The following is a 21,165-nucleotide window of genomic DNA, read 5'->3' on the forward strand; positions in this document are numbered from 1 at the left end:
ATACCTGTCCTCCTCTCCTCCTCTCCTCCTCCTCTCCTCCTCTCCTCCTCCTCTCCTCCCCTCCTCTCCTCTCCTCCTCTCCTCCTCCTTTCCTCCTCTCCTCCCCTCCTCTCCTCTTCTCCTCCTCTCCTCTCCTCTCCTCCTCTCCTCCTCTCCTCCTCTCCTCCTCTCCTCCTCTCCTCCTTTGTTCCCGCACCGCTATGAGCTTCATTCACAACGCATCCACCGATACCGCAATTTCTTCCTCTTCTCCTTTCCCCCTCCTCTCGTCTCCTCCTGTCGTGGCCATTGTCAATCCTGCAACTCATTCTCCTTCCTTCTTCCCCTCTCAACCTGGTCTTGCAGTCCTTCATTCCCTCCAGAACGCATTGCATCGGTCTCAGTGTACGAGATCTGGACATCCAGGAGGAAGAAGGTACATAGGAGAGAAGGGGATGAGCAGGAGGGGGAGAGGACAAGGAGCAAAGAGAGAGGAGAGCGGAGTTGAAGAACGAATGAAGGAGACGGAGATGATGGGAACGAGCAGCAGGAGCAGGAGCAAGAGCAGAGGAATTTGGTGTAGGTGCAGCAGGAGCAGGAGCAGATGCAGGACCATAGGGACTAGGTGTAAGTCCCGGTGGCAGCGACGTAGGCATCGCGAGCAGCCTTGTAGGGGCCAGTGGCAAGGGGTGGGAAGGAGGAGGACATCAGCAGGAGCAGGAGGAGGAGGACATCAGCAGGAGCAGGAGGAGGAGTGGCAAGAATGTTTGAAAGAGGAGGAAGGGGAGGAGTAGGAGGAGGTAGAGGTTGTCAAGAAGGAGGTAGACACAGGGGAATGGAGAGGGATAAATGAAGGAGGACGGTAACGATTCAAGTGCAGGTAGCCCGCAGAAATATCCCACAGCAAAGGATGTCAAGGTATGCTTCTGCTCCTGCTTCTACTTCTGCTCCTACTCCTGCTCCTACTCCTGCTCCTACTCCTACTCCTACTCCTGCTCCTGCTCCTGCTCCTGCTCCTGCTCCTGCTCATTGCCTGATCGATTCTTCCAAGGCGCGTGTTGTCTTCGCTTGCCCTCCCAACGCGGACATCCCCCTTTGGAATGCATCGGAAGTGAGAAAGGGAGGGAGAGAGGGAGGGAGGGAGGGAGGGAGGGAGGGGGGGAGGGAGGGGAAGAGTAAGCAAAGCTTGCGGAGGAGGAGACGATTGTTCAACTTTGGATTACCAGGTGAGAGGAAAGATAGTTGTGATCAATCGAGGCCCCCCCCGCCCAGCTGCTCTCATCACCTACGGGCTCAAGCTCTACCATGCACAGGTTGCTGTCAGCACCAACTCCTTGCTCCTTGTCACTCTTCCTCTTCCCGCGCTCCCGTGCTCCCGTGCTGCTTCTGCTGCTGCTGCTTTTCTTCTTCTGCTGCTGCTGATAATTTCTGCTTTTTCACTGACATTCTCCACATGCTCCTCCTGCATGATCCATTCCCTGCTCCTCACGCTCCTCACGCTCCTTCTCCTCCTTTACCGACTACTTCACATCCACTTCTTCCTGCTTCTACTTCCACGGACCTGCACCAATCGGCCTCCTGCTCCCTGCTCCCTGCTCCCTGCTCCCTGCTCCCTGCTCCCTGCTCCCTGCTCCCTGCTCCCTGCTCCCTGCTCCTACACTCCTTTCTTCCCTCCGCTCTCCTTCTGGCCTTACTTTCATGCTCTTGACATGTCTCACTCGCATGCAGCAAGCGGGAGCTGTCGGAGTTATCTTCATCGACCTGGAGGGGATCGATGCGTTCACTTTGTGAGTGAAACAATGAGAGGAGAAAAACACGATAGCAGGAGCAAAGCTGAGGGCAGGGCAGGGCAGGGCAGGGCAGGGCAGGGCAGGGCAGGGCAGGGCAGGGCAGGGCAGAGCAGGGCAGAACGGAGAGCTTGTAGAGCTTGTGTTGGTCTCAACCTTATCATCTATATCTCACAGGATCCCACGCGTAGACGAGGGGGAGCTCGCCTATCCTCCGGATCTGTAAGTTTGTAAGTTGCTTCCCTCCCTGTTCATGCGCGCGGCAGGCAAGGGAAGTATCCTCCTGCCAGGCTCAGAGCGAAAATTCCCTGCTGCCTGATGTTGAAGGTACAGAGCTGTTCGACAGATGGCCAGAAACGACAACATTCGTTGGTGTTGAACCATGGCGAGATGTTGATACGAGAGCGGCGGGTTCTTGTTATGACATGTGATGTGAGCTTCTCATGAGAGAGAAAGACGGGGTTGAGTTGTAACGTCAAGTATGCGTAGTCGTCTTGTGTCCTCATATGATGACGTTGTTTTCACATGTGAGGCCTTGTGGCTCAGAGTATGATCAACCTGTCAAGACTCTCTTATACAGAGTCACCACCATCTGTCTCATCACAACATGAACACTTGCACAACCTTCTTCTCACTGATGGTTCAGAGGGACTCTGGTATCATCCAAGAAGGGGCCGTACACGTCATCACCTTTGCCCCGCCTGGGTTCGCTGTGGACCCGAGGTAGGTCATGGCATTGGCAGCGAGTTGAAGGTGAAGTGGAGCTGCAGGTTCAAGAATTACAAGATCGGGTTTGTCATTGTGCCGAAGCAAGAGAACAAGTGAGGGAAATCATTGCTGTCTCGTCCTGTCAGTGTCTTTTGTTTGTTAACCTGTTCTTCAATCTCTCTTAACTTCGACTTTCTTCTCGTCTTTCTTTATCTTCTCGTCGACTGTCTTCTCATCTTTGTCTGCTTCTTTTCAAGGGCTGGGTTGTCAAAGTCCAAGGCGACAGCTTTGATGTCAGAGTTCTTCGAGGTCAGTTCAACCAGACAAACACCTTGCTTGCTTGCTTGCTTGCTTGCTTGCTTGCTTGCTGACTTCCTGAAGTAGGCGAGGAAGAAAGAAAGGATCGAGGAAGAGAAGCTCCTACTGAATGAGAAGAGCGACAAGAAAGGTGCCCCCTCCTCCTCCTTCTCTTGCTTCCCTTCCTCCTCCTCCTCCTCCTCCTCCTCCTCCTCCTCCTCCTTCCCCAGCTGCTGGTTCACCTTTTGTCAGAGGATCAGCTGCTGCAGAAGGAGTGGGGTAACAGCAACTTCCTGGACTCCCTCAACCCCCTCAAACAAGTAAGAGAAGGGTGGCTCTTCCCCTCCCGAGGCCATCCTGCTCCTGCTCCTGCTCCCTGCTCCCTGCTCCCTGCTCCCTGCTCCCTGCTCCTGTTTCTGCTCCCTGCTCCTGTTCCTGCTCCCTGCTCCCTGCTCCCTGCTCCCTGCTCCCTGCTCCCTGCTCCCTGCTCCCTGCTCCCTGCTCCCTGCTCCCTGCTCCCTGCTCCCTGCTCCCTGCTCCCTGCTCCCTGCTCCTGCTCCTTGTCCTTGTTCTCCTTATCCTTCTTCTTCTTGTCCTCCTTGAGGCGTTTCATTAGGTTCAGGCAACTTCCAAGACGGACGAAGCAGGTTTGCTTGACTTCCCGGGGCTGTGGATGGAACCGTGAAGTTGTCTCGCAGTTGCCGCATCGATCTTGAAGAAACTTGTTTCGTTCGCGGTGAGGAGGAGGGGAGGGGAGGAGGACACAAGAAGAGGGAGGGGAGAGAAGAGAGAGGGGAAGGGAGAAGGGAGAGCACGAAGTGGAAAGGGAACAGTGGGAGAGAAGCAGCAAAGAGAAAGTTTGAACCTTTCTTATCATCTGGAGCAGGGAGAAGACAATGTGAAGAAGATGAAGGAATATGCCAGCACCTACCTGTCGTCCAACCTTCAAGCAGGTGAATGCTCTGCATTGCTGTCAAGCTTCTTGTCAACCAAGTCTGGCAGGAGGGAACAAGGGAGAGATGAAGATTGTAAGTTCAATTCTTGTTACACCATCTACCTGCTCGTCCTCCGGCTGCTCCATTTGCTCCCTCTTCGCTCTCGCTCACTTGCTCGTTTTCTTCCTCTCAGGAGCTCCAATGGGAAGTGAATCAGTTCGTTCGAGCTCAGCGTAAAGATGGGAGGTGGCACACAGCATCGATCGTGAAGGTAAACCAAGTGGACGAGAAGATGAGATGAAGGGAGAAGAGAAGGAAGGAAAGGAGAGTGGAGCAGAGGGGAGCGAACACGACAGGAGAGAGGAGAGGAGAGGAGAGGAGAGGGGAGGGGATGGGATGGGAGGGGAGTCAAGAAACGGCGAGCGGAAGGAGGCAGACAAGGGGAGAGGAGAGGAATAAGATGAGGATACCAAGTGTGAATGAGAAGCGTGAAGCACAGAAGAGAAGAGGAGGAAGAGGAGGAGGAGGAGGAGGAAGAGGTTGTGGTGGTGGTCTGAGCCATGTCCCTGCAGATCGACGGTGCGACGGTGGAGATCGACTGGTGCGATGGGTATGACAAGGAGAAGATGCATAAGGTCGAAAACATCAGATATTCTATCGGTCAGTCTCGTCCTCGTCCTCGTCCTCATCCTCGTCCTCGTCCTCGTCCTCGTCCTCGTCCTCGTCCTCGTCCTCATCCTCGTCCTCGTCCTCGTCCTCGTCCTCGTCCTCGTCCTCGTCCTCGTCCTCGTCCTCGTCCTTGCCTTCATGCTCTCGCTTCTTGCCTTCTTCCTCCCTCCTACTGACTGTTATGTGCTGGTAGCCATGCCGAACAGCAGGAGCTGCGCGCGAGGCTGCGGATATGCGACCACGTGGCATGCGACACATTGCTGTGAAGCTTGCAAGGATGGGGGTGCAGAAGACTTTCATGGTCCCAAGTGCGACAGGCTGCAGGTGATGGAAGAAGAGGAGGAAGAGAAGGAGGAAGAGGAAGAGGAAGAGGGAGCGGAGGAGGAAAAGGGAGCGGAGGAGGAGGAAGATTTTGATGGATTTTGATGGAGATGACGGAGATGATGGAGATGATGATGAAAACTTTGATGGCTCCTTGACAACAATTTGCGTATTCCAGTATTTTCCAACTGGCACTACCGTCCACATGAAAACAGACAAGGAGTGGAAGCCTTGCATTGTCGCTCAGTATCAGATGACGGTAAGGATGTTTTACTTCTCCTTCATCGTTCTCTCACTCAATTCATCCTACAACTCCAACCCTTTTCGACGTCTCATCTCTTCCCCCTCCCCCGCGCTCCTCGCTCCTCGCTCCTCGCTCCTCGCTCGTCCCTCCTGATCACTTTTTACCTTCTTCATTCCTCTTGCCATCATCGACCCGCCTGTGCTTGCAGGGCAGCATGTTCCAAGGTTATCTAGTCAGAATTCATGGAGTCCCCGAGTTGTCCTTCAAATGTCCCCATCATGTTCGGATGCCGATAGGTCATTACTCGCTGACACACTTGCTGTTCTTGCCTTACTCGCTCTCCTCGCTCTCCTCGTCCTCCTCCTTCCTTCTGGCAGCCTTCGTCTCCCCTCTCTGACACTTTACTCTGTTTCTTCTGTCTCCTCTCCCGTCTCGCTGCCCGCTGCTCCCTGTCCCCTCCATCTCCTCACTTGTTCCCAGCGGCTAAAGGAGCAACGCCTTGCTCGGGTCAGTGCGGCTACGCGGTGACGTGGCACACCGACTACTGCTGCTTCGTCTGCAAGGCTTCAGCTGGGCAGGGCAATCACGGCCCGAGATGCGACAAGCTGCGAATACTCGGTGAGGGGGAGGAGATGTGGAAGGGGGAGGAGGGGGAGGAGAACGTACAGCAGGAGCAGGAGGAGAAAGAGGATGAGAGGAGGAGGGGGAGGAGTGGGAGGAGGAGTACGAGATGGAGGAAGGAGAGGACGAGCAGCAGGAGTAGATGTTATTCACATCGCCTGCATGACGACAGCCGCAGGGTCCCGCGTTACTGACGTGAAGTTGAATACGGGCGAGACCAGCCTGCAGCCTCTTGAACAAAATGAGATCAACGGGTGAAAAAAGATCCCTGCTCCTCCTTGCCTCTCCCCTCTCCTGCTCCATCCTTTCACTCTCTTCCTCCTGCCCTCTCTGCCTCGCCTCTTTTCTTCTTCACATCTCCTTGCGTCTTCTCGCTTGCTGCTTGCTGCTCCTCCTGTTCTTCCATCTCCTCTCTCTCCTCCTTCTCCTCTCTCTCCTCCTTCTCCTCACCCTCCTCCTTCTCCTCACCCTCTCCCTTTTACTCTCCCTCCTCCTTCTCTTCTCCCTCCTCATCCTTTGCCCCTCTTTGTCTCACTCCCCTGGTTTCCCATCGCTGCCGTCTCCTCCTCCGTCTTCTCCTTTCCTCATCCTCACAACTTCGTCAGCTATCACAGCTTCGAGCTGGATGACTGTGTCTACACGGGCACCTGGATGAATGCGCTGCCTGACAGTTCCAGTGGAGATGTGAGTCATCACTTCCGCAGCTCTTCTACCCTGCTCTCTGCTCTCTGCTCTCTGCTCTCTGCTCTCTGCTCTCTGCTCTCTGCTCTCTGCTCTCCACTGTCCTCCTCTGTCCTCTCCTCTTTCCTCCCTCCTCCTTTCCTCCTCTCCCCTCCACTCTTCTCCTCCTCTCCTCCTCTCTCCTCCTCACTCCTTTCTCCTCCTCACTCCTTTCTCCTCTCCTTTCCTCTCTTCTCCTCACTTTCTCTTCAGTGCATCGGTCTCAAATGTTCCTTGCGCTGGCCGGACGGATCTCAGTATCACGGCCAGTTCAAGCAAGGAGACCTTACAGGCATCGGCCTTTACGTCTTTCCCGACGGGTATCCTTCTCCTCTCCTATCCTTCTCCTCTCTTCCCATCCTTGTCCTCCTTCTCCTCGCTCCTTTCGCCATTCTCCTCCTCCCTCCTCCCTCGTTTTCCTCCCTCCCTCCCTCCCTCCCTCCCTCCCTCCCTCCCCCTCCCTCCTCCTCCTCAGTCCTTTCCCTTTCTCCCCCTTCCTCTCACCATGTCTTCCACAGCTCCGAATTCTTCGGTCAGTTTCGCGAGGGTCGTCCAGGCAACGGTCACCTCATTGACAAGGATGGCACTCGCTACAAGGCACGGCTACCCCCCACCCATCCCCTCTGACCACCACCGCCACTACCTTCTCCTCCTCCTCCATCTCCATCTCCATCTCCATCTCCATCTCCATCTCCACCTTCTCCCCCTCTCCCCGCCCCCCCCCCTCCCACTCAACCCCAAGAACAACCTCAATTTTATTTTCGTCCTTCAATGATCCTCCCCGAACTTCTCCTGTCTCTCCCACTTTTCGTCCTTATCCTCGTCTTCGTCTCGTCCTGGTCCTGGTCCTGGTCCTGGTCCTGGTCCTGGTCCTTTCATCACGTCCTCCTACAACTGTGTGTGACTCTTCTTTCCTCGTCGTCTTTTCTTCCCCTTGGCAGGTCTCCTACGACTTTCGGGGCTTCTTGTGGGATCAACTGCAGCCCTCTAGCATGGAGGAGGAGCCGCCAGAGGGCTACAAGTGGGGCAAGGCAGACTGTGCTGCCCTTCCCATCGTTACCTACAATCCGGATCCGAATGTGATGCTGAGGAGAGGGAGGAGAGGAGGGAAATGTGAAGGCAGAGGAGAGGAGAGGAGAGGAGAGGCGAGGCGAGGAGAGGAGAGGAGAGCGGAGGGGAGCGGAGGGGAGCGGAGGGGAGAGGAGAGGAGGAGACATAATTGATTGTTGCTGATCGCATTGTAGAATGATGGCAAACCAAAAGCCAATTTTGACTATAGTCACATCCGCAAGGTTTCAGCACGACTAGGTGTGATACGAAATGCTCCTGCTCCTGCTCCTCCACCTCCTGCTCCTCCTGCTCCTCCTGCTCCTCCTGCTCCTCCTGCTCCTCCTGCTCCTCCTGCTCTACCTTTCCCTCGTCTTTTTCTCCTTCGAGTCGTCTTCACTTCCCCTCCCTTCCTGCGGTTCCCGATTGTTGTTGGTTTTCCATCCTAGCCTTCTTCTCTTTACCCTCTCCTGCTCGACATCTTTAGTCTCCTCCCTGTTTGAATTTTTCCCGCCAGTCTGGGCGAGACCTCAGCATGCAGAAATGCCCTTGTGGAATGCAGACGAGGTGGATCCTCTCCTCTCCTCCTCTCCTCCTTCCCTTCTGTCCTGCTCTTCTCCCCTACCCTCCTCCTCTTCTGCACACTCCTAACGTCTCCACTCCTACTCCCACCCACTCCCACCCTCTCCTCCCCTTTTGCGCATTTCCTAATCCGCTCCCTCCGTTTCCTCCTCCTCCCTCCTCCCCCCCCCCCCCCCCATCCCCCCCTCCTTACCGTTTCCCAGGTCCGAGGGAAGATCGTGGCCGTCATGCGGGGGCCCCGAGCGAACGCTCCTGCCTGCAACTTCTCCCTCAAGCTCTTCTACTGCCAGCAGGCAGGGGCTGCCGCTGTTGTCTTCGTCGAGTTCGATCCACAGGCCCGCTTCCGCGTCATCCCGCGACTGGTGGAGGGACCCCTCTTCCCTCCTTCCCCCTCCCCCTCCCTCACCACCCGCCTCCCCTGCTGCCTCATTATGCACAAGGAGGCCGCCGTCCTACAGGAAGGAGCCATCCACGTGATGGAATTCTTCCCTCCCGGCATCGCCAACATCCCTGCGGGCTGGATGGTTGGGGTCGTGGTGTGCGTCAGGCAGGAGAGCAAGGTTGGGCTCTCCAAGGACAAGGCAACGGAGCTCATGTCTGAGTTCTTCCAAGCCCGCAAGAAGGAGAGGACGCAGGAGGGGCAGATGCTCAAGGAGAAGAGGGAGAGAGGTGCTGCCATGTACCCTTGCGTCTTGATCCTATTCTCTTCCTGCTCTCCTGCTCTCCTGCTCTCCTGCTCTCTTGCTCAGCATTTCCATGACCAGTATGGGCTTTCTGATCAGTCTCAGGTGATGACGTCACTATATCCGACAAGGAATTTTTGGATGGCAACGTTTTAGACTCCCTCAATCCCCTCGTGCAGGAATGTTTCTTCTTGACCCCCTCCCCTCATCGCTGCCTCCGTTTCCCCCTCCCTCCCCCACCACCTTCTCTCCCTTTCCTCCTCTGCCCTCGCTTCCCTCCACCACTTTCCCTCCTTTGTCCTCCCTTTCCTCCATCCTTTCCCTCCCCTTCCCTCTCCTCTCTACTTACATCGTAACCCACACAAAGCACAAAGTCTCTCTGACTCGAACTACAGGACGCACGGGCTGCTCCACCTCGGTCAAGCAGTGAGGCAATAGCACAGGCAGGAAGCGACAAGCGACTGGCTGCTGCTGACTCAAAGTGCAGGCGATGCTGAGCAAGATCACAGACAAGAAGAGGTGAAACTTCCGAAGCTCCTCGTCCTCCTCGTCCTCCTCGTCCTCCTCCTCTTGCCCCCCCTTCTCCTTCCCCAATGACGGCCACTTCCCACTTGTCGCCTTCATACCCTCCTCATCACAATCTTGATTCTCTCCGTCTTTGGCCTGCTGTCTCTCAACTCTGTGCAGGGCCCAGGAGCTGGCGGCGAAAGCGGATGAGGTACGAGGACCTGAGAGAGAGAGGAGGAGACGGCTGGCCGACCTGCCGCAGGCTGCCTCGATCTTCGAGAGCATCGTGCATGGAGCTCTGGCGAGTCTTGGTCCCACCTGGGCAACAGGAGCCAGCGAACCTGAGAGCCCGTCGACAGCTGGACATGTAAGTGCCCCGGGGAATGAGGGGAGGGGAGAGGAAGAGGAGGGAGACAGGGAGGACGGTGGGGCAAGGCAGGTGTTTGAAACATGTTCCTGCAGATTCAGATCATCAACGAATGCCCTAATGGCGGTAAAGGCTTCAACTCTCTCTCTCTCCTCCTTGACTGACCTCGTTGTAGGGAGGAAGCAGGATGGGGAGAAGGAGGGCGGGAGCCGGGACTCCGGGGAGGGGCAGCAGCCCAAGACCCGAGACATTGGAATTCAGTGCAACGAGCCGCCGCGGACTTTCAGCTTTGGCCTCCTCCCCTCCTTCACCTGAGGGACGAAGTATCGTGATGAGACGGCAAATGAACTTAGTCGGACCGTGACTGTCTCGGACCGGACGGTGACTCGCCTCGAAGTCACCGCCGTGGCCGCTGAGTCCACGGTCAAGTTGTCCGTTCCTGTACTCTCTTCCACCATCCCCGATCTCATTCTGAGTTCATCATCGAGTAGTCGAGCTTGTCATCAACGGTCAACAGCTCGGGCCGGGGGGCCGGGCCCGACCTCGGACTCACTGCCGCGGGCCGCCCGGCGGTGTAAGAAAAATCCGAAATTCTCCGGCGAAACTCATTAATCAACAGAATTTGAAAGATATTCATTGCACCGGTGGTTTTTGGGGTGATAGGAACGGGTGGTTATAACAGGGGATTCCTCTGTTATTACCACCGGTTTATCGATATTAGAAAGTACCGGTGGTATCAATCGTGCTAGAAATGTACTCCGACCCCCCTACCCCCTCATTCTCCCTCTTTGGACCCCCGTAATAATGTCGTTTTGACATCCTTGATTACTCCACCCTACCACCCTTTACTATGTTGTATTGACTGAGAGGACGGGGTACTCCCCAGGGCTGCCTGACTTCTCCACTACGTACACATGTTCGATTAAAGTCATCAAGGCCCCACCCCTACTAGCAACCACTTCCCAAGACACCCTACCCCCTGGAAACTGTTTCCTTTCCCTGACCCACCCCATCCACTTTTCCATAAGTCAGTTTTCTTCTGAAATCACCCCTCCTTCGACTGAAAAAACACTGACCCCTCATCTTTCCACCTACGTCCATTATCATCCCCACCCCGAACTCGTTGAGCTGCAAGGCCACCCCACCCCCAAGGAATCACTATGCTCTCACCACCCTACCCTCACGAAGCGTCCCAGAACATCAATGGGCGTGCAGTGACAAGAGCAGGAGCAGGTGCAGCAGGAGCAGCAGGAGCAGGAGAGAGGGGAAGAGAAGACAGAGGGCAGTGAATATTTGGGAGATACTCTCCGAAAGCAGAAGAGAGATGCTACGTACTGTTCCTGGTTGCTGTGAAATGGAAGCAGCACCGTTTTGACCTGTCATCAGAAACAATCAAGTTGCTGGTTGAGCCGGGGTCTCAAGACGAGCTGTGAAAAAGCAGTGAGATTTCAGTGAAACACTCGAAAGATAAGATGGCGGAAGGCAGAAGCATCATGGAGCGTCTGAGGAAGAGCACCAAAGTGGGGTCCATTCGTCGCGACGATGCTATGATCCGCGAAGCCCTGAACAAGCTCAAGGATGACGGGGATCTCATTGACATTCCTCCTCCTCTCAAGTCAGAAATCGTGCACGAGAGCCCGGTGCAGATGACTGATTTCCTCAGGAACTATGTGCCCAAGTACGTGTTCTTGACCGAGGACGACCTGATGATTGGGAACTCCGACGGCACTGTGGTCAACCATATCATAAGCCTGAATGACATCACCAGGATCCGTCACTCCAACGTCGACGAGTTCTTGGAGAGGAGGGCAGAGTACAGCAACACGTTCGAGGAGGAGTGCCTCAGCGACTTTGACGATGCAGTCCTGGAGGTCGTGACAGCGATGTTCAGTAACAGCTTCGGGAGGTCCTTCTCGTTCAAGTTCCAGGACAAGTCGGAATGCAAGACTTGGATCAAGGAGATGCAGAGCCTGAGGAAGAAGGCTCTGATCAAGGCGCACGTGAAGGGGACATCAAGGATACGCACGCTGCAGTACCACCTCAAGCTCTTCTACGACTCCGACTTCCTGCAGTACCTCGTCGCGCTGTTCATCTTCCTCAATTTCCTCACCAACGTCCTACAGTCCGAAATCTCCCCGACGACCGACAACAGCAAGACGGCCGCGCTCTTTGACAACCTTGACCTGTGCTTCACCGTTATCTTCACGGTCGAGCTGGTTGTCAACATGACCGCTAACTGGTTCAAACCGTTCTTCGAGAGCGGTTGGAATTTCTTCGACCTTACAGTCGTGGGCGTCTCCCTGGTCGCGCTTTTCCTCAACGATGTGCCCGGCCTTTCCCACCTGAGGCTCATGCGAGCTTTCCGTGTCGTGCGCCTCTTCGGCAGGCTCGCCTCCCTCCGTCAGATTATCAACGCCCTGACGGCCTCGATCCTGCCCGTCTTCAACGCCTACATCATCATGCTGCTCGTCACCAGCATCTACGCCATTGTCGGCGTCACCTTCTTCTCCCAGACGAGCCCTGAAAAGTTCGGCACCTTCTCCCTCGCCCTCTTCACGATGTTCCAGGTGGCGACGGGAGATGGGTGGGCGTCGGATATCAGCCGGCCCTTGATCTTCCAAGACAACCCGAACTCGATCCTTCCAGATGTCAACATCGCGTCCTCCTTCTTCTTCGTCTCCTTCGTCGTCATCGTCGGCTGGTCGCTCCTGCAAGTTGTCGTTGCCGTCATGCTCGACAACTTCACTGCCGCTGCCGACAAGGAAAAGAAGAAGATTTTCCAGGAGCAGGAGTACAAGCATGGAGAGCCATTCTCCCTTCACGCTCTCGATCCTGTCCTCGAGTCCCTCTCGGCCCACAGCTCGACCGAGCAGTTGACCAGCCGCATCGCTTCCCTTTTCGCTGCCATCGATGACAACGGCAACGGGACTCTGAGCTTTCCCGAGCTGCGGCAGGGCTTCCAGAAGTTCCCGCTGCTCCCCAAGATCACGCTGAGCAGGGACGACTTTGACGAGATCACCTGCAACGGGATGATGTGCAACGAGGACGGGGAGGTGACAGAGGACGGCTTCCAAGGGATCATGCGCATGCAGCTAGCGCTGTACCTGCAGCGGCAGCTCGCCAACGCGATCCACCTGGCGGAGGTGAACGACTCGGAGAACCTGATGATCATGAAGACCCTCAAGATCATGTCGCTCATGATCAACGACCTTGGCAGCCAGATGAGCTTACTCAACCCCCACGGGAACATCTACAACCTCAAGAAGATCGAGGAGGAGAGGAAGAGGCAGTGGAACAAGGAAGGGCTCCACGGCGACCATGACGAGCTGCTGGTTGGGAAGCTGCATCGCAATGGAGATGTAGGAGCTGGGGAGCACGGCATCAACGGGGATGGAGGAGCAGGGGCAGGGGCAGGGGCAGGAGGAGAGAAGAAGTTCGAGCACAGCATGTCTGACGGACAGCGGTTGAAGGAGCAAGCGAAGGAGGAGAGGGAGAGGATGATGAGCAGCGAGGTGGAGGGGGACTTGCGAGATCGACTTGCGAGGATCGAGGGGAAGCTGGAGAAGGTGGATAGGATTGAGGCGATGTTGGAGAGACTCCTTGCGGCCCAGTCCTCCTCCTCCCTCCTCTTCCCTCCAACGACCCGCCAAGCAGGGTCTCGCGAAGTCAGGAGATCGTCGGACGTGCCGGTGAGCAGGGGGGATGTTTCGTATTACAACGTGTGATGAAATGCTGTGAACCATGCTGCCTCGGGTGCAAGCGTTGCTGCCCTCCCCCTTAACTCCTCCCCTACCACCCCCTCCTCCTTCCGCTCCTGCTCACTTCTCACCAGCCTCCTCTTGCTCTTGTTTGTCCTGTCCTGCCTCTCGCCTCCTCGCTCCCATTCCTCCTCCTTCAGCTCCTCGTCCTCAAAAGTATTTCATTTGGCCAAGAAAATTGCTCATCATGTGTCCTCCTCAAACAGCAGCTCCTTCCCATCCCGCGACGCCTGCAGCTCCTTTCACCTCCTGCTCTCCTCTCCCTCCTGTTCTCCTCCTGTCCTGCCTCCTCCCCGTCCCTGCTCCCCGTCCCTTTCCAGCTGCCCTTACGATCCCAACTCCCTGTCGTCTTCCTCCGCCTCTACTCCTCACCTGACGTGCGATGTGCATCGTCTCTCGCTCGATCAAGTTTCTCTCGTCGTCCAGCTCTCCCCATCTGCCGTTGACAAGACAATCAGCAAGGAGGAGCAGCAGGCGCAGCAGCTCACGTTCCCTCCCTCCCGCTCGTCAGAGGATTCGAACATTGGTGCTCGAACGAGCAGCGCTGAACAAAACCGTCAGTTCTCCTGCTCTCTCCTGCTCCTGCTCCTGCTCCTGCTCCTGCTCCTGCTCCTGCTCCTGCTCCTGCTCCTGCTCCTGCTCCTGCTCTTCCTGCTCTTCCTGCTCCTGCTCCGTTCCTCCAAAAGCCGATCACCTGTTCGACACCCTTCCAGCAACCTCCCTCCCATTCCACCTACAATCCTCCTCCTCCTCCTTCTCCTCCACCACAAGATACCAGGCCGATCCTAATCATGTTCCGCACAGCCAACTTCAATTTGTCGCAAACCTGCCTAGTTTCAGAGGAAGCGAGGACCGAGATGGTAGAAATGAAGGAGGAGGACGAGGAGGAAGAGTAGCAGGAGCAGGAGCAGGAGCAGGAGCAGGAGCAGGAGCAGGAGCAGGAGCAGGAGCAGGAGCAGGAGCAGGAGCAGCAGGAGCAGCAGGAGCAGGAGCAGGAGCAGGAGGAGCAGCATGAGGAGCAGGAGGAGATTGAGCAAGCAATGAGGAGGAGGTTCGAGATTACATCGTCCAATCGATCAGCAGTGATGCAGCCATAAGCAAGGCGCAGGTAGCCTGATAAAGCATCCTTATCCTTTCCTCCTCCTTGTCCTCCTCCTCCTCTGTTACCATCCATGCCGAAAGCAGAACCAGGTGTGAGCTGAAAGACGATCAGGAGAAGAGACAAGAAGAGGAGGAGAAGGAAAAGATGTAGAGAAGGTTTAGAACAGAGAGAAGTTAGAGGTTGTTTGGAGCAAAGAAGTACCAGGAGTCCATGGTCGTTGGCAAACATGTCTATCATGCGGATCTCGTCGAGGATTGAAGGAATTTTGATCATGAAGTAGAAGGCTCCCTGCGTGAATGATGATGATGATGATGATGATGATGATGATGATGATGATGATGATGATGATGATGATGATGATGATCGTGAGGAGGAGGAGGAGGAGGAGGAGGAGGAGGAGGAGGAGGAGGAGGAGGAGGAGGAGGAGGAGGAGGAGGAGGAGGAGGAGGAGGAGGAGGAGGAGGAGGACGAAGACGATGGTGATGATGCAAGGGCAGGGAAGGAGATGGGAGGGAAAGGGAGGTGAGGAGAGGGGGAGTGAGGCGAGGTCAGGATGTCACCTGAGACATGAATGGGTTGAGGGGCTCGAGAACTTCATAGATCTGTCCTGGTGGTCACGGCAAGAACCAAGATGTACATGACACCAGCAACGAGTACATCTGTGTGGAAGGGATGGAGGGGCATGCAGGCAGGAACAGGCATGAGCAGCAAGATATGGGGAGCAAGATAAGAGGTGCGACGGCATCTGACAGAAACTTCTTCCTCCCTCATCACTCACCCTGCTGCGGATGGGAATGAGTGACTTGACCTGCGTGTATGTCAGCCCCCGACCTCTCGCTTCATCTGGCATCTACATTCTCTCGAACCCAGCTCCTCCCGTAGTCCAACGCCTTGAGCGCAACTTTCTGCAGTCTCTAAGTCACTGCGGTTGCCCAACAAGCAGAGCGTTGCGGGGAGGACACGCCTCCGCATCCCCCACATCACCTGCGCCAGGACTGTTGCCATAGTCAGGATCGTGTCCTGAACTTTCAGCATCGCGCTGGTAAGGTGGGAAGGATAAGCGACGTAACCTGAGGAAGGTTAGAGTAGCAGTTCGCCAAGGGGTGAGCCACCGATGCGCCATCCCGCCATCCCATACGCCTTGGACATGCTGCACGTCCGTCAAGACTGAACTTTTGATCCTTCCCTCCTCTCACTCTCCTCTCTTCCTCTCTCCTCTCTCTCTTCATCGTTGATCTTTCCCCCCTTACCCCAGCTCGATCTCACTTTCTAACATTCTCCTCCCCTCTTCATTTTCTTCCTCCCAAATCCTGTTGGACGCTGCCATGACCTGCCTTGCCCCCGCACCTGTAGATATTGATGACTCCATCGTCTGCTGTCGGAGAGACATGCTCCGCCCCGTCGTACGTGAAATATCTGCATCGCACCTCGTAAACCTCAGGCATTGCCTTTCCCTCCTCCTTCACTCGTAGGTCTCGTCGCTGACCAGCCAGATCTTCTTGGAGGCACAGATTTCAACGAGCCTGCCGGCAGAAAGAGGAGAATCAGTCGCACAGGTAGATGTCCGGCGACAAGACTTGGAGGAGGTTGAGATTTTCATTTCCTCACTTGTTCAACGTGTCACTGGATATCAAGGCTCCAGACGGGTTGCCGGGCGTCACTATGACCGCCATCTTCACTGCAGGAGAAAGCCAGGTGATGACGCTTCAAATCAAATAAACATCACATCACATTACATCACTTCACTTCACATCACTTCACTTCACATCGATTCAAGGTGTTGACGGGAACATGTCTTATCAACACAACAACGCAAGAAACGACGCCAGGATCTCAACACGATTGGGAACAGGCGTTCCACCTCTTTGCTGATTCGCCTCTGCCGCCTTGAGGACTTGCCGAAGCTCCGCTAGGTCCTGCGGCAACAGCTCAGACCACAGGAAGAGGAGGAGATTTTGGTGGTGGACGAGGGAAGGGAGAACGGGGTAGACAAGGAGGGCTCACAGGTTCAAAGTTGCTCTCGCACGAGACCTCTATGACTTTGGCTCCTGCAGTAAGGGAATCACGACCCTTCTCCTTTCCCCAGTCCATCCTCACCCGCCAACTCCACGGCGACTCGGTGGGAGTAGTAGTAGGGTTTGAACAGCACAACGTAGTCGCCAGGATCACAGACGGCGAGCATCACATTCACGAAGGCCTGGTTGGCTCCTGCTGTCACCATGACTTCCTTTCCCTCAATGTTGTTCTCCCGCTTCAGCTTCTGCTTCAGCTTCTCCGTCAGTGCTTGCAGCCCTTCGCAGTCCCCGTATCGATGCAGCTCCGGATCGCCCTTCTGCAGGAGGCGGGTTGCCTCCTCCATGCAACCGGGAGGAGGAGGCCATGAAGAGGATCCTGCTGCAAGGTTGACGACCCCGGGCTTGAGGTATCTCTTCGAAATCTCGTCAATAACAGCGGCCGGAGCACGAGCTGCGCGCGAGGACGAGGTGATGCCGACGCTGAAGCTGGGGGATGCAGCGAGGTCGGCGATGGAACGACGAGACGGCGATCTGCTCAGCTCATCCTCTTGAGGGACAGGATGCGGCCCTCGTGTATCGCAGGAAGCGGCGGCGGGGATAGCTATCTTCGGTGGGTCTACGTTGAACAAGAGATGGCGGTGGCGGCGCAGGTGGAGAGAGCGGGAAGAGGAGGAAGAGCGGAGAGAGGAGGGAAGGCGAGTGGAGAGGAGGGAAGCGTCTCGGCATCTTTCGCCTGCTTCTGCCATGAGTACCAGCGCCATGGCTAGCCATAGCCGCATCAGCCTCATCGCCATGTTCCGGCCGCCCAACTCATCCCCCTCACCCCCATCATCCTGCCCCTCATCCCCACTCATCCCCCAATTCATTCAAAACCAGCACACCGGCAGACCAGAGTTGCATGTGAAGTGCTGGTGGGGCCATGGCGCGATCGGAAGATGCCGACGACGGCGGTAGGCTCTCGCGCACGATTGCGAAGAGAGGGAGGGGAATGGCATGTGAATGATCGATGTGCGAGGATGCTGTCTGCGAGCAGCCGCGTGCTCGGTCGGACGCAAGACACGTCCTCTGCTGCTGCCCCTTCGTACCTGTTTGTTGGTATCCCTTCGCACGGTTTTATGCCGCCCAAAGGCAGGCGCGCTTATGAAGTCTTGATCAGATGTGCGATGATGTTTCCGTGATGTTGCCTGTGTCACTTGTTTCGCTCACATGCCTGATCGCTGCTCAACAGAGATACAAGTGACCAAGAAGGTGAAGGTGAAGCCTCCGTTTGCGCCCTCCAGTCCCTTCGCTTCCTCAGTTTCGCAGCCTTTCGCTGATCTGCATTGCCATGCTCAGGGGCCAAAGGGAGTGAAGCCGCCAGTGCAGGACCAGCATCAGGCGCTCATTCGCACAATCAGGTGAAACTCCTGAGAGCAGCGGAAGAAGCGTGTGAACGTCCTGTGACTCAAGTTGCAGCGACATCATCAGCGAGCTCATGGCATGTCACAAGGCGGGCAAATCTGTGAATATCACGAAGCTGAAGCAGCAGTGCGCGAAGAGGAACGGCATGCAGGTAGAGCAGGGGCGATGCTTGCTCGTCTCCTGACTCGGTTGCGCTGCGTTATAGGGCATCCCGAAGCTCACTCAGATCATTGCTGGAGTTCCCGAGCAGAGCAAGAAGCAGATCGTTCCTCTCCTGAAGGCAAAGCCTGTCCGAACAGCCTCTGTGAGCCTGGCCTGCTGCTCCTCGTGCCTCCTCGTGACGTTCTCCTCAGGGCATCGCTGTCGTGGCTGTCATGTCAAAACCTCACCGCTGTCCACACATCGCCATGACAGGCAGCTAGAACCTGCTTGCTGCGCTTCCGTCTGAACTCTCAGTACCTCTAGGAGGAGTCTGCGTCTACTGTCCCGGCGGTCCAGACTCTGACTTCGAGTACTCGACACAGGTAGGAAGTGGGAGGGGAGGTGATGCTGCGATGTGTTGATAGTCTCTGCTGCAGTCGTACACGGGGTACGAGCCGACGAGCATGCGAGCGATTCGTGCGAGATACGATCCCTTCTTGCAGACAAAGAGCAGGTGCTGCTGACCCGCTGGCTCCCCGACGTTTGATGGCTTCTCCTCCAGGATCGATCAGCTGCAGAAGCTAGGGCATAGTACGGACAAGGTCATACAATCGCTCTCCTGTTGTCAACCTGAGCAGCAGGGACAGGTCGAATTCATCCTGATGGGCGGAACATTCATGTCTCTGGACAACGAGTACAGGTTGTAACGAGATGCCGTCCGTTATCGGTCTGCAGGAGATGTCCTTTCTTCCTCTTCAGTTCTTCCCTTGTTGCCTGTCTGTCTGTCTGTCTTGATTCTTGTTTTCCTCCTCTTCCTCTTACCATTCGGCACGATCAGAGACTATTTCATCCGCAACCTGCACGATGCGCTCTCCGGCCACTCGTCGAACTCGGTGCGGGGCGATGGCCTGGGCCTCCCCTCTTGCTCCCCTCACTGCTGCCGCCAGGTGGAAGAAGCAATCAAGTACTCTGAGCAGAGCAACAGCAAGTGTATTGGCATCACAATCGAGACTCGTCCAGACTACTGCCTCAAGGTGAGCGAGGAGAGAAACGGGCGATGCTTGTTGACCCCAGCTCAGCCCCACCTGAGCTCGATGCTGTCATACGGGTGCACCCGACTCGAGATCGGCGTGCAGAGCGTTTATGAGGACGTGGCGAGGGACACCAATAGAGGGCACACGGTGAAGGCTGTGTGTGAGGTGAGAGGAGGAGGAGGAGGAAGAGGAGGAGGAGGAGGAGCAAGCAGGAAGGTATGCAGGTCGGAAGGAGCAGAGGACAAGGATGGTGCTGCAGAGGAAGGAAGAGCATGCGCGCTAGAACGTGGGAGGCAGACAGTTGATGGGCAGGGCGAGAGGAAGGGCTGACTGTGCGAGCAGTGCTTCCAGCTAGGGAAGGACGCGGGGTACAAGATCGTAGCCCACATGATGCCTGACTTGCCCAACGTCGGGTACGAGCGAGACATGCGGCAGTTCCGAGAGTACTTTGAGAACCCCTCGTTCCGCACGGACGGACTGAAGCTCTACCCCACCCTCGTCATCCGCGGCACCGGGCTGTACGAGCTGTGGAGGACGGGGAGGTACAAGAACTACTCGCCCGAGCTGCTCATCGACCTGGTGGCTCACATCCTAGCGCTGGTCCCGCCATGGACGCGCATCTACCGCATACAGCGCGACATCCCCATGCCCCTCGTCTCCTCAGGGGTCGAGCACGGCAACCTCCGAGAGCTGGCGCTGGACAGGATGAAGGAGCTCGGGCTGCGCTGCAGGGACGTGAGGACGCGCGAGGTCGGGATCCAGGAGATCCATAAGAACGTCAAGCCTGAGCAGGTGGAGCTGATCCGGAGGGACTACGTGGCCAACGGCGGGTGGGAGACTTTCCTGTCCTACGAAGACCCGATCCAGGATATCCTTATCGGCCTCCTGCGACTCAGGAAGTGTACCAAGGAGGGAACTTTCCGCCCCGAGCTGACGCAGGGGTGAGTCCTTGTTGCTCCCTACCTCTATCCCTCTCGCACCCCACTCTCCTCCTCCTCCTCCTCCTCCTCCTCCTCCTCCCTCTCTCTCTCTCAACCTCCCTCCCTCCCTCCCTCCCTCCCTCCCTCCCTCCTTCCCTCCCTCCCTCCTCGTCTGTAGCCCCATAATCCCGCTTCCTCGTCTCCCGATCACTCACTTTCATCCATCCCCGCCCGTCCCTGGCTTCTCCAAGCTGACTCCCAGCTACAGGCAGTGCTCCATCGTGAGAGAGCTGCACGTCTACGGGACGGCAGTGCCGGTCCATGCGAGGGATCCCGCGAAGTTTCAGCACCAGGGCTACGGGACGCTGCTCATGGAGGAGGCGGAGAGGATCGCCAGGGAGGAGCACGGGTCCTCCAAGATCGCGGTCATCTCGGGGGTGGGGACCCGGCACTACTACAGGAAGCTGGGGTATGAGCTGGACGGGCCTTATATGTCGAAGAACCTCTTGTGATGATCCGCTAGAATGAGATGTGTGAACAACTGAGACCCCATCCTGCTCCTGCTCCTGCTCCTGCTCCTGCTCCTGCTCCTGCTCCTGCTCCTGCTCCTGCTCCTGCTCCTGCTCCTGCTCCTGCTCCTGCTCCTGCTCCTGCTCCTGCTCCTGCTCCTGCTCCTGCTCCTGCTCCTGCTCCTGCTCCTGCTCCTGCTCCTGCTCCTTCTCCTGCTCCTGCTCCTGCTCCTGCTCCTCTTAATCCTCCTTCACCATGCTGCATGGCCTCGTCGTATGCGCAGATGGCCTGCGCTATGTTGTCCTCCTCGTCCATGTCAAGGTTGTTGTCTCCCAGAGTGAGCTGATGGAACCGGAACGAGAGTCTCCTGCTCGAGGTTGAGAGAAAGGAGGGAGGAGGAGGAGAAGAGGGGAGGAGGAAAAAGAAAAGGAGCAGGAGAGGAAGGGAGGGGAAGAGCAAGCATCTGTTTCTTACAAGTTCTTGCGGAAGGCATCCAGGAGCTGGTGCGTCCCTGACAGCTGCGGGTGAGGACGAGACCAACCTGCCTCCTCTCACCTCGCATGCTCAGTCGATTCCCCCGCAGAAAGATGCGAGTCAAGCTAGAGACAGCTCCTGTCTCACGTAACATGTTAGGGAGCCGAGGGAGGAAAGGAAAGAGGGGAGCAGGAGCAGCAGGAGCAGCAGAAGGAGGATCAGGAGCAGGAGCAGGAGCAGGAGCAGGAGCAGGAGCAGGAGCAGGAGCAGGAGCAGGAGCAGGAGCAGGAGCAGGAGCAGGAGCAGGAGCAGGAGCAGGAGCAGGAGCAGGAGCAGGAGCAGG

General features: G+C 56.5%; 5 protein-coding genes across 5 annotated transcripts in view; 4 read left to right on the forward strand and 1 right to left on the reverse strand.

Annotated features, from left to right (window-relative positions):
* The window catches only part of GUITHDRAFT_134637 (hypothetical protein), a gene marked incomplete at both ends in the record, with an annotated part of 6,768 nt that extends 949 nt beyond the window's left edge, over nt 1–5,819 (forward strand). The window contains 23 exons of the mRNA XM_005838044.1: nt 346–415; nt 860–897; nt 1,031–1,090; nt 1,206–1,292; nt 1,708–1,766; nt 1,944–1,988; nt 2,033–2,093; nt 2,413–2,489; nt 2,537–2,587; nt 2,732–2,783; nt 2,859–2,922; nt 3,024–3,091; nt 3,388–3,418; nt 3,470–3,507; nt 3,658–3,724; nt 3,774–3,799; nt 3,900–3,977; nt 4,279–4,366; nt 4,569–4,699; nt 4,875–4,955; nt 5,149–5,236; nt 5,421–5,558; nt 5,740–5,819. Of these exons, the coding sequence (XP_005838101.1) occupies nt 346–415; nt 860–897; nt 1,031–1,090; nt 1,206–1,292; nt 1,708–1,766; nt 1,944–1,988; nt 2,033–2,093; nt 2,413–2,489; nt 2,537–2,587; nt 2,732–2,783; nt 2,859–2,922; nt 3,024–3,091; nt 3,388–3,418; nt 3,470–3,507; nt 3,658–3,724; nt 3,774–3,799; nt 3,900–3,977; nt 4,279–4,366; nt 4,569–4,699; nt 4,875–4,955; nt 5,149–5,236; nt 5,421–5,558; nt 5,740–5,819 (1,578 nt within the window). The remainder of the gene's footprint in view (nt 1–345; nt 416–859; nt 898–1,030; nt 1,091–1,205; nt 1,293–1,707; nt 1,767–1,943; nt 1,989–2,032; nt 2,094–2,412; nt 2,490–2,536; nt 2,588–2,731; nt 2,784–2,858; nt 2,923–3,023; nt 3,092–3,387; nt 3,419–3,469; nt 3,508–3,657; nt 3,725–3,773; nt 3,800–3,899; nt 3,978–4,278; nt 4,367–4,568; nt 4,700–4,874; nt 4,956–5,148; nt 5,237–5,420; nt 5,559–5,739) is intronic.
* A 1,782-nt stretch (nt 5,820–7,601) lies between these two features.
* On the forward strand, nt 7,602–9,782 carry GUITHDRAFT_134638 (hypothetical protein; the record flags this gene model as incomplete). Its single annotated transcript, XM_005838045.1, has 10 exons — nt 7,602–7,746; nt 7,846–7,895; nt 8,114–8,589; nt 8,660–8,698; nt 8,989–9,019; nt 9,081–9,112; nt 9,281–9,311; nt 9,363–9,467; nt 9,563–9,593; nt 9,643–9,782. 10 exons carry the CDS (start codon nt 7,602–7,604, stop codon nt 9,780–9,782), a joined length of 1,080 nt encoding a protein of 359 aa, XP_005838102.1.
* Nucleotides 9,783–10,939: 1,157 nt separating this feature from the next.
* GUITHDRAFT_134639 (hypothetical protein) lies at nt 10,940–13,192 on the forward strand (the record flags this gene model as incomplete). The annotated part of the gene is made up of 1 exon (XM_005838046.1): nt 10,940–13,192. One exon carries the CDS (start codon nt 10,940–10,942, stop codon nt 13,190–13,192), a length of 2,253 nt encoding a protein of 750 aa, XP_005838103.1.
* A 218-nt stretch (nt 13,193–13,410) lies between these two features.
* On the reverse strand, nt 13,411–17,136 carry GUITHDRAFT_103045 (hypothetical protein; the record flags this gene model as incomplete). The annotated part of the gene is made up of 16 exons (XM_005838047.1): nt 13,411–13,455; nt 13,598–13,661; nt 13,714–13,769; nt 14,001–14,051; nt 14,289–14,338; nt 14,393–14,423; nt 14,529–14,615; nt 15,106–15,135; nt 15,182–15,232; nt 15,312–15,397; nt 15,440–15,477; nt 15,675–15,743; nt 15,794–15,850; nt 16,140–16,243; nt 16,332–16,375; nt 16,425–17,136. The coding sequence occupies 16 exons, from the start codon at nt 17,134–17,136 to the stop codon at nt 13,411–13,413; spliced, it is 1,575 nt and encodes a 524-aa protein (XP_005838104.1).
* Nucleotides 17,137–17,548: 412 nt separating this feature from the next.
* GUITHDRAFT_103046 (hypothetical protein) lies at nt 17,549–20,350 on the forward strand (the record flags this gene model as incomplete). Its single annotated transcript, XM_005838048.1, has 14 exons — nt 17,549–17,596; nt 17,648–17,739; nt 17,798–17,894; nt 17,949–18,047; nt 18,097–18,136; nt 18,200–18,267; nt 18,322–18,398; nt 18,447–18,486; nt 18,532–18,584; nt 18,723–18,777; nt 18,832–18,918; nt 18,964–19,083; nt 19,261–19,859; nt 20,107–20,350. 14 exons carry the CDS (start codon nt 17,549–17,551, stop codon nt 20,348–20,350), a joined length of 1,719 nt encoding a protein of 572 aa, XP_005838105.1.
* Nucleotides 20,351–21,165: the final 815 nt, after the last annotated feature.

The sequence above is a fragment of the Guillardia theta genome, assembly GCF_000315625.1.
Source record: "Guillardia theta CCMP2712 unplaced genomic scaffold GUITHscaffold_12, whole genome shotgun sequence".
NCBI classification, from domain to species: domain Eukaryota; class Cryptophyceae; order Pyrenomonadales; family Geminigeraceae; genus Guillardia; species Guillardia theta.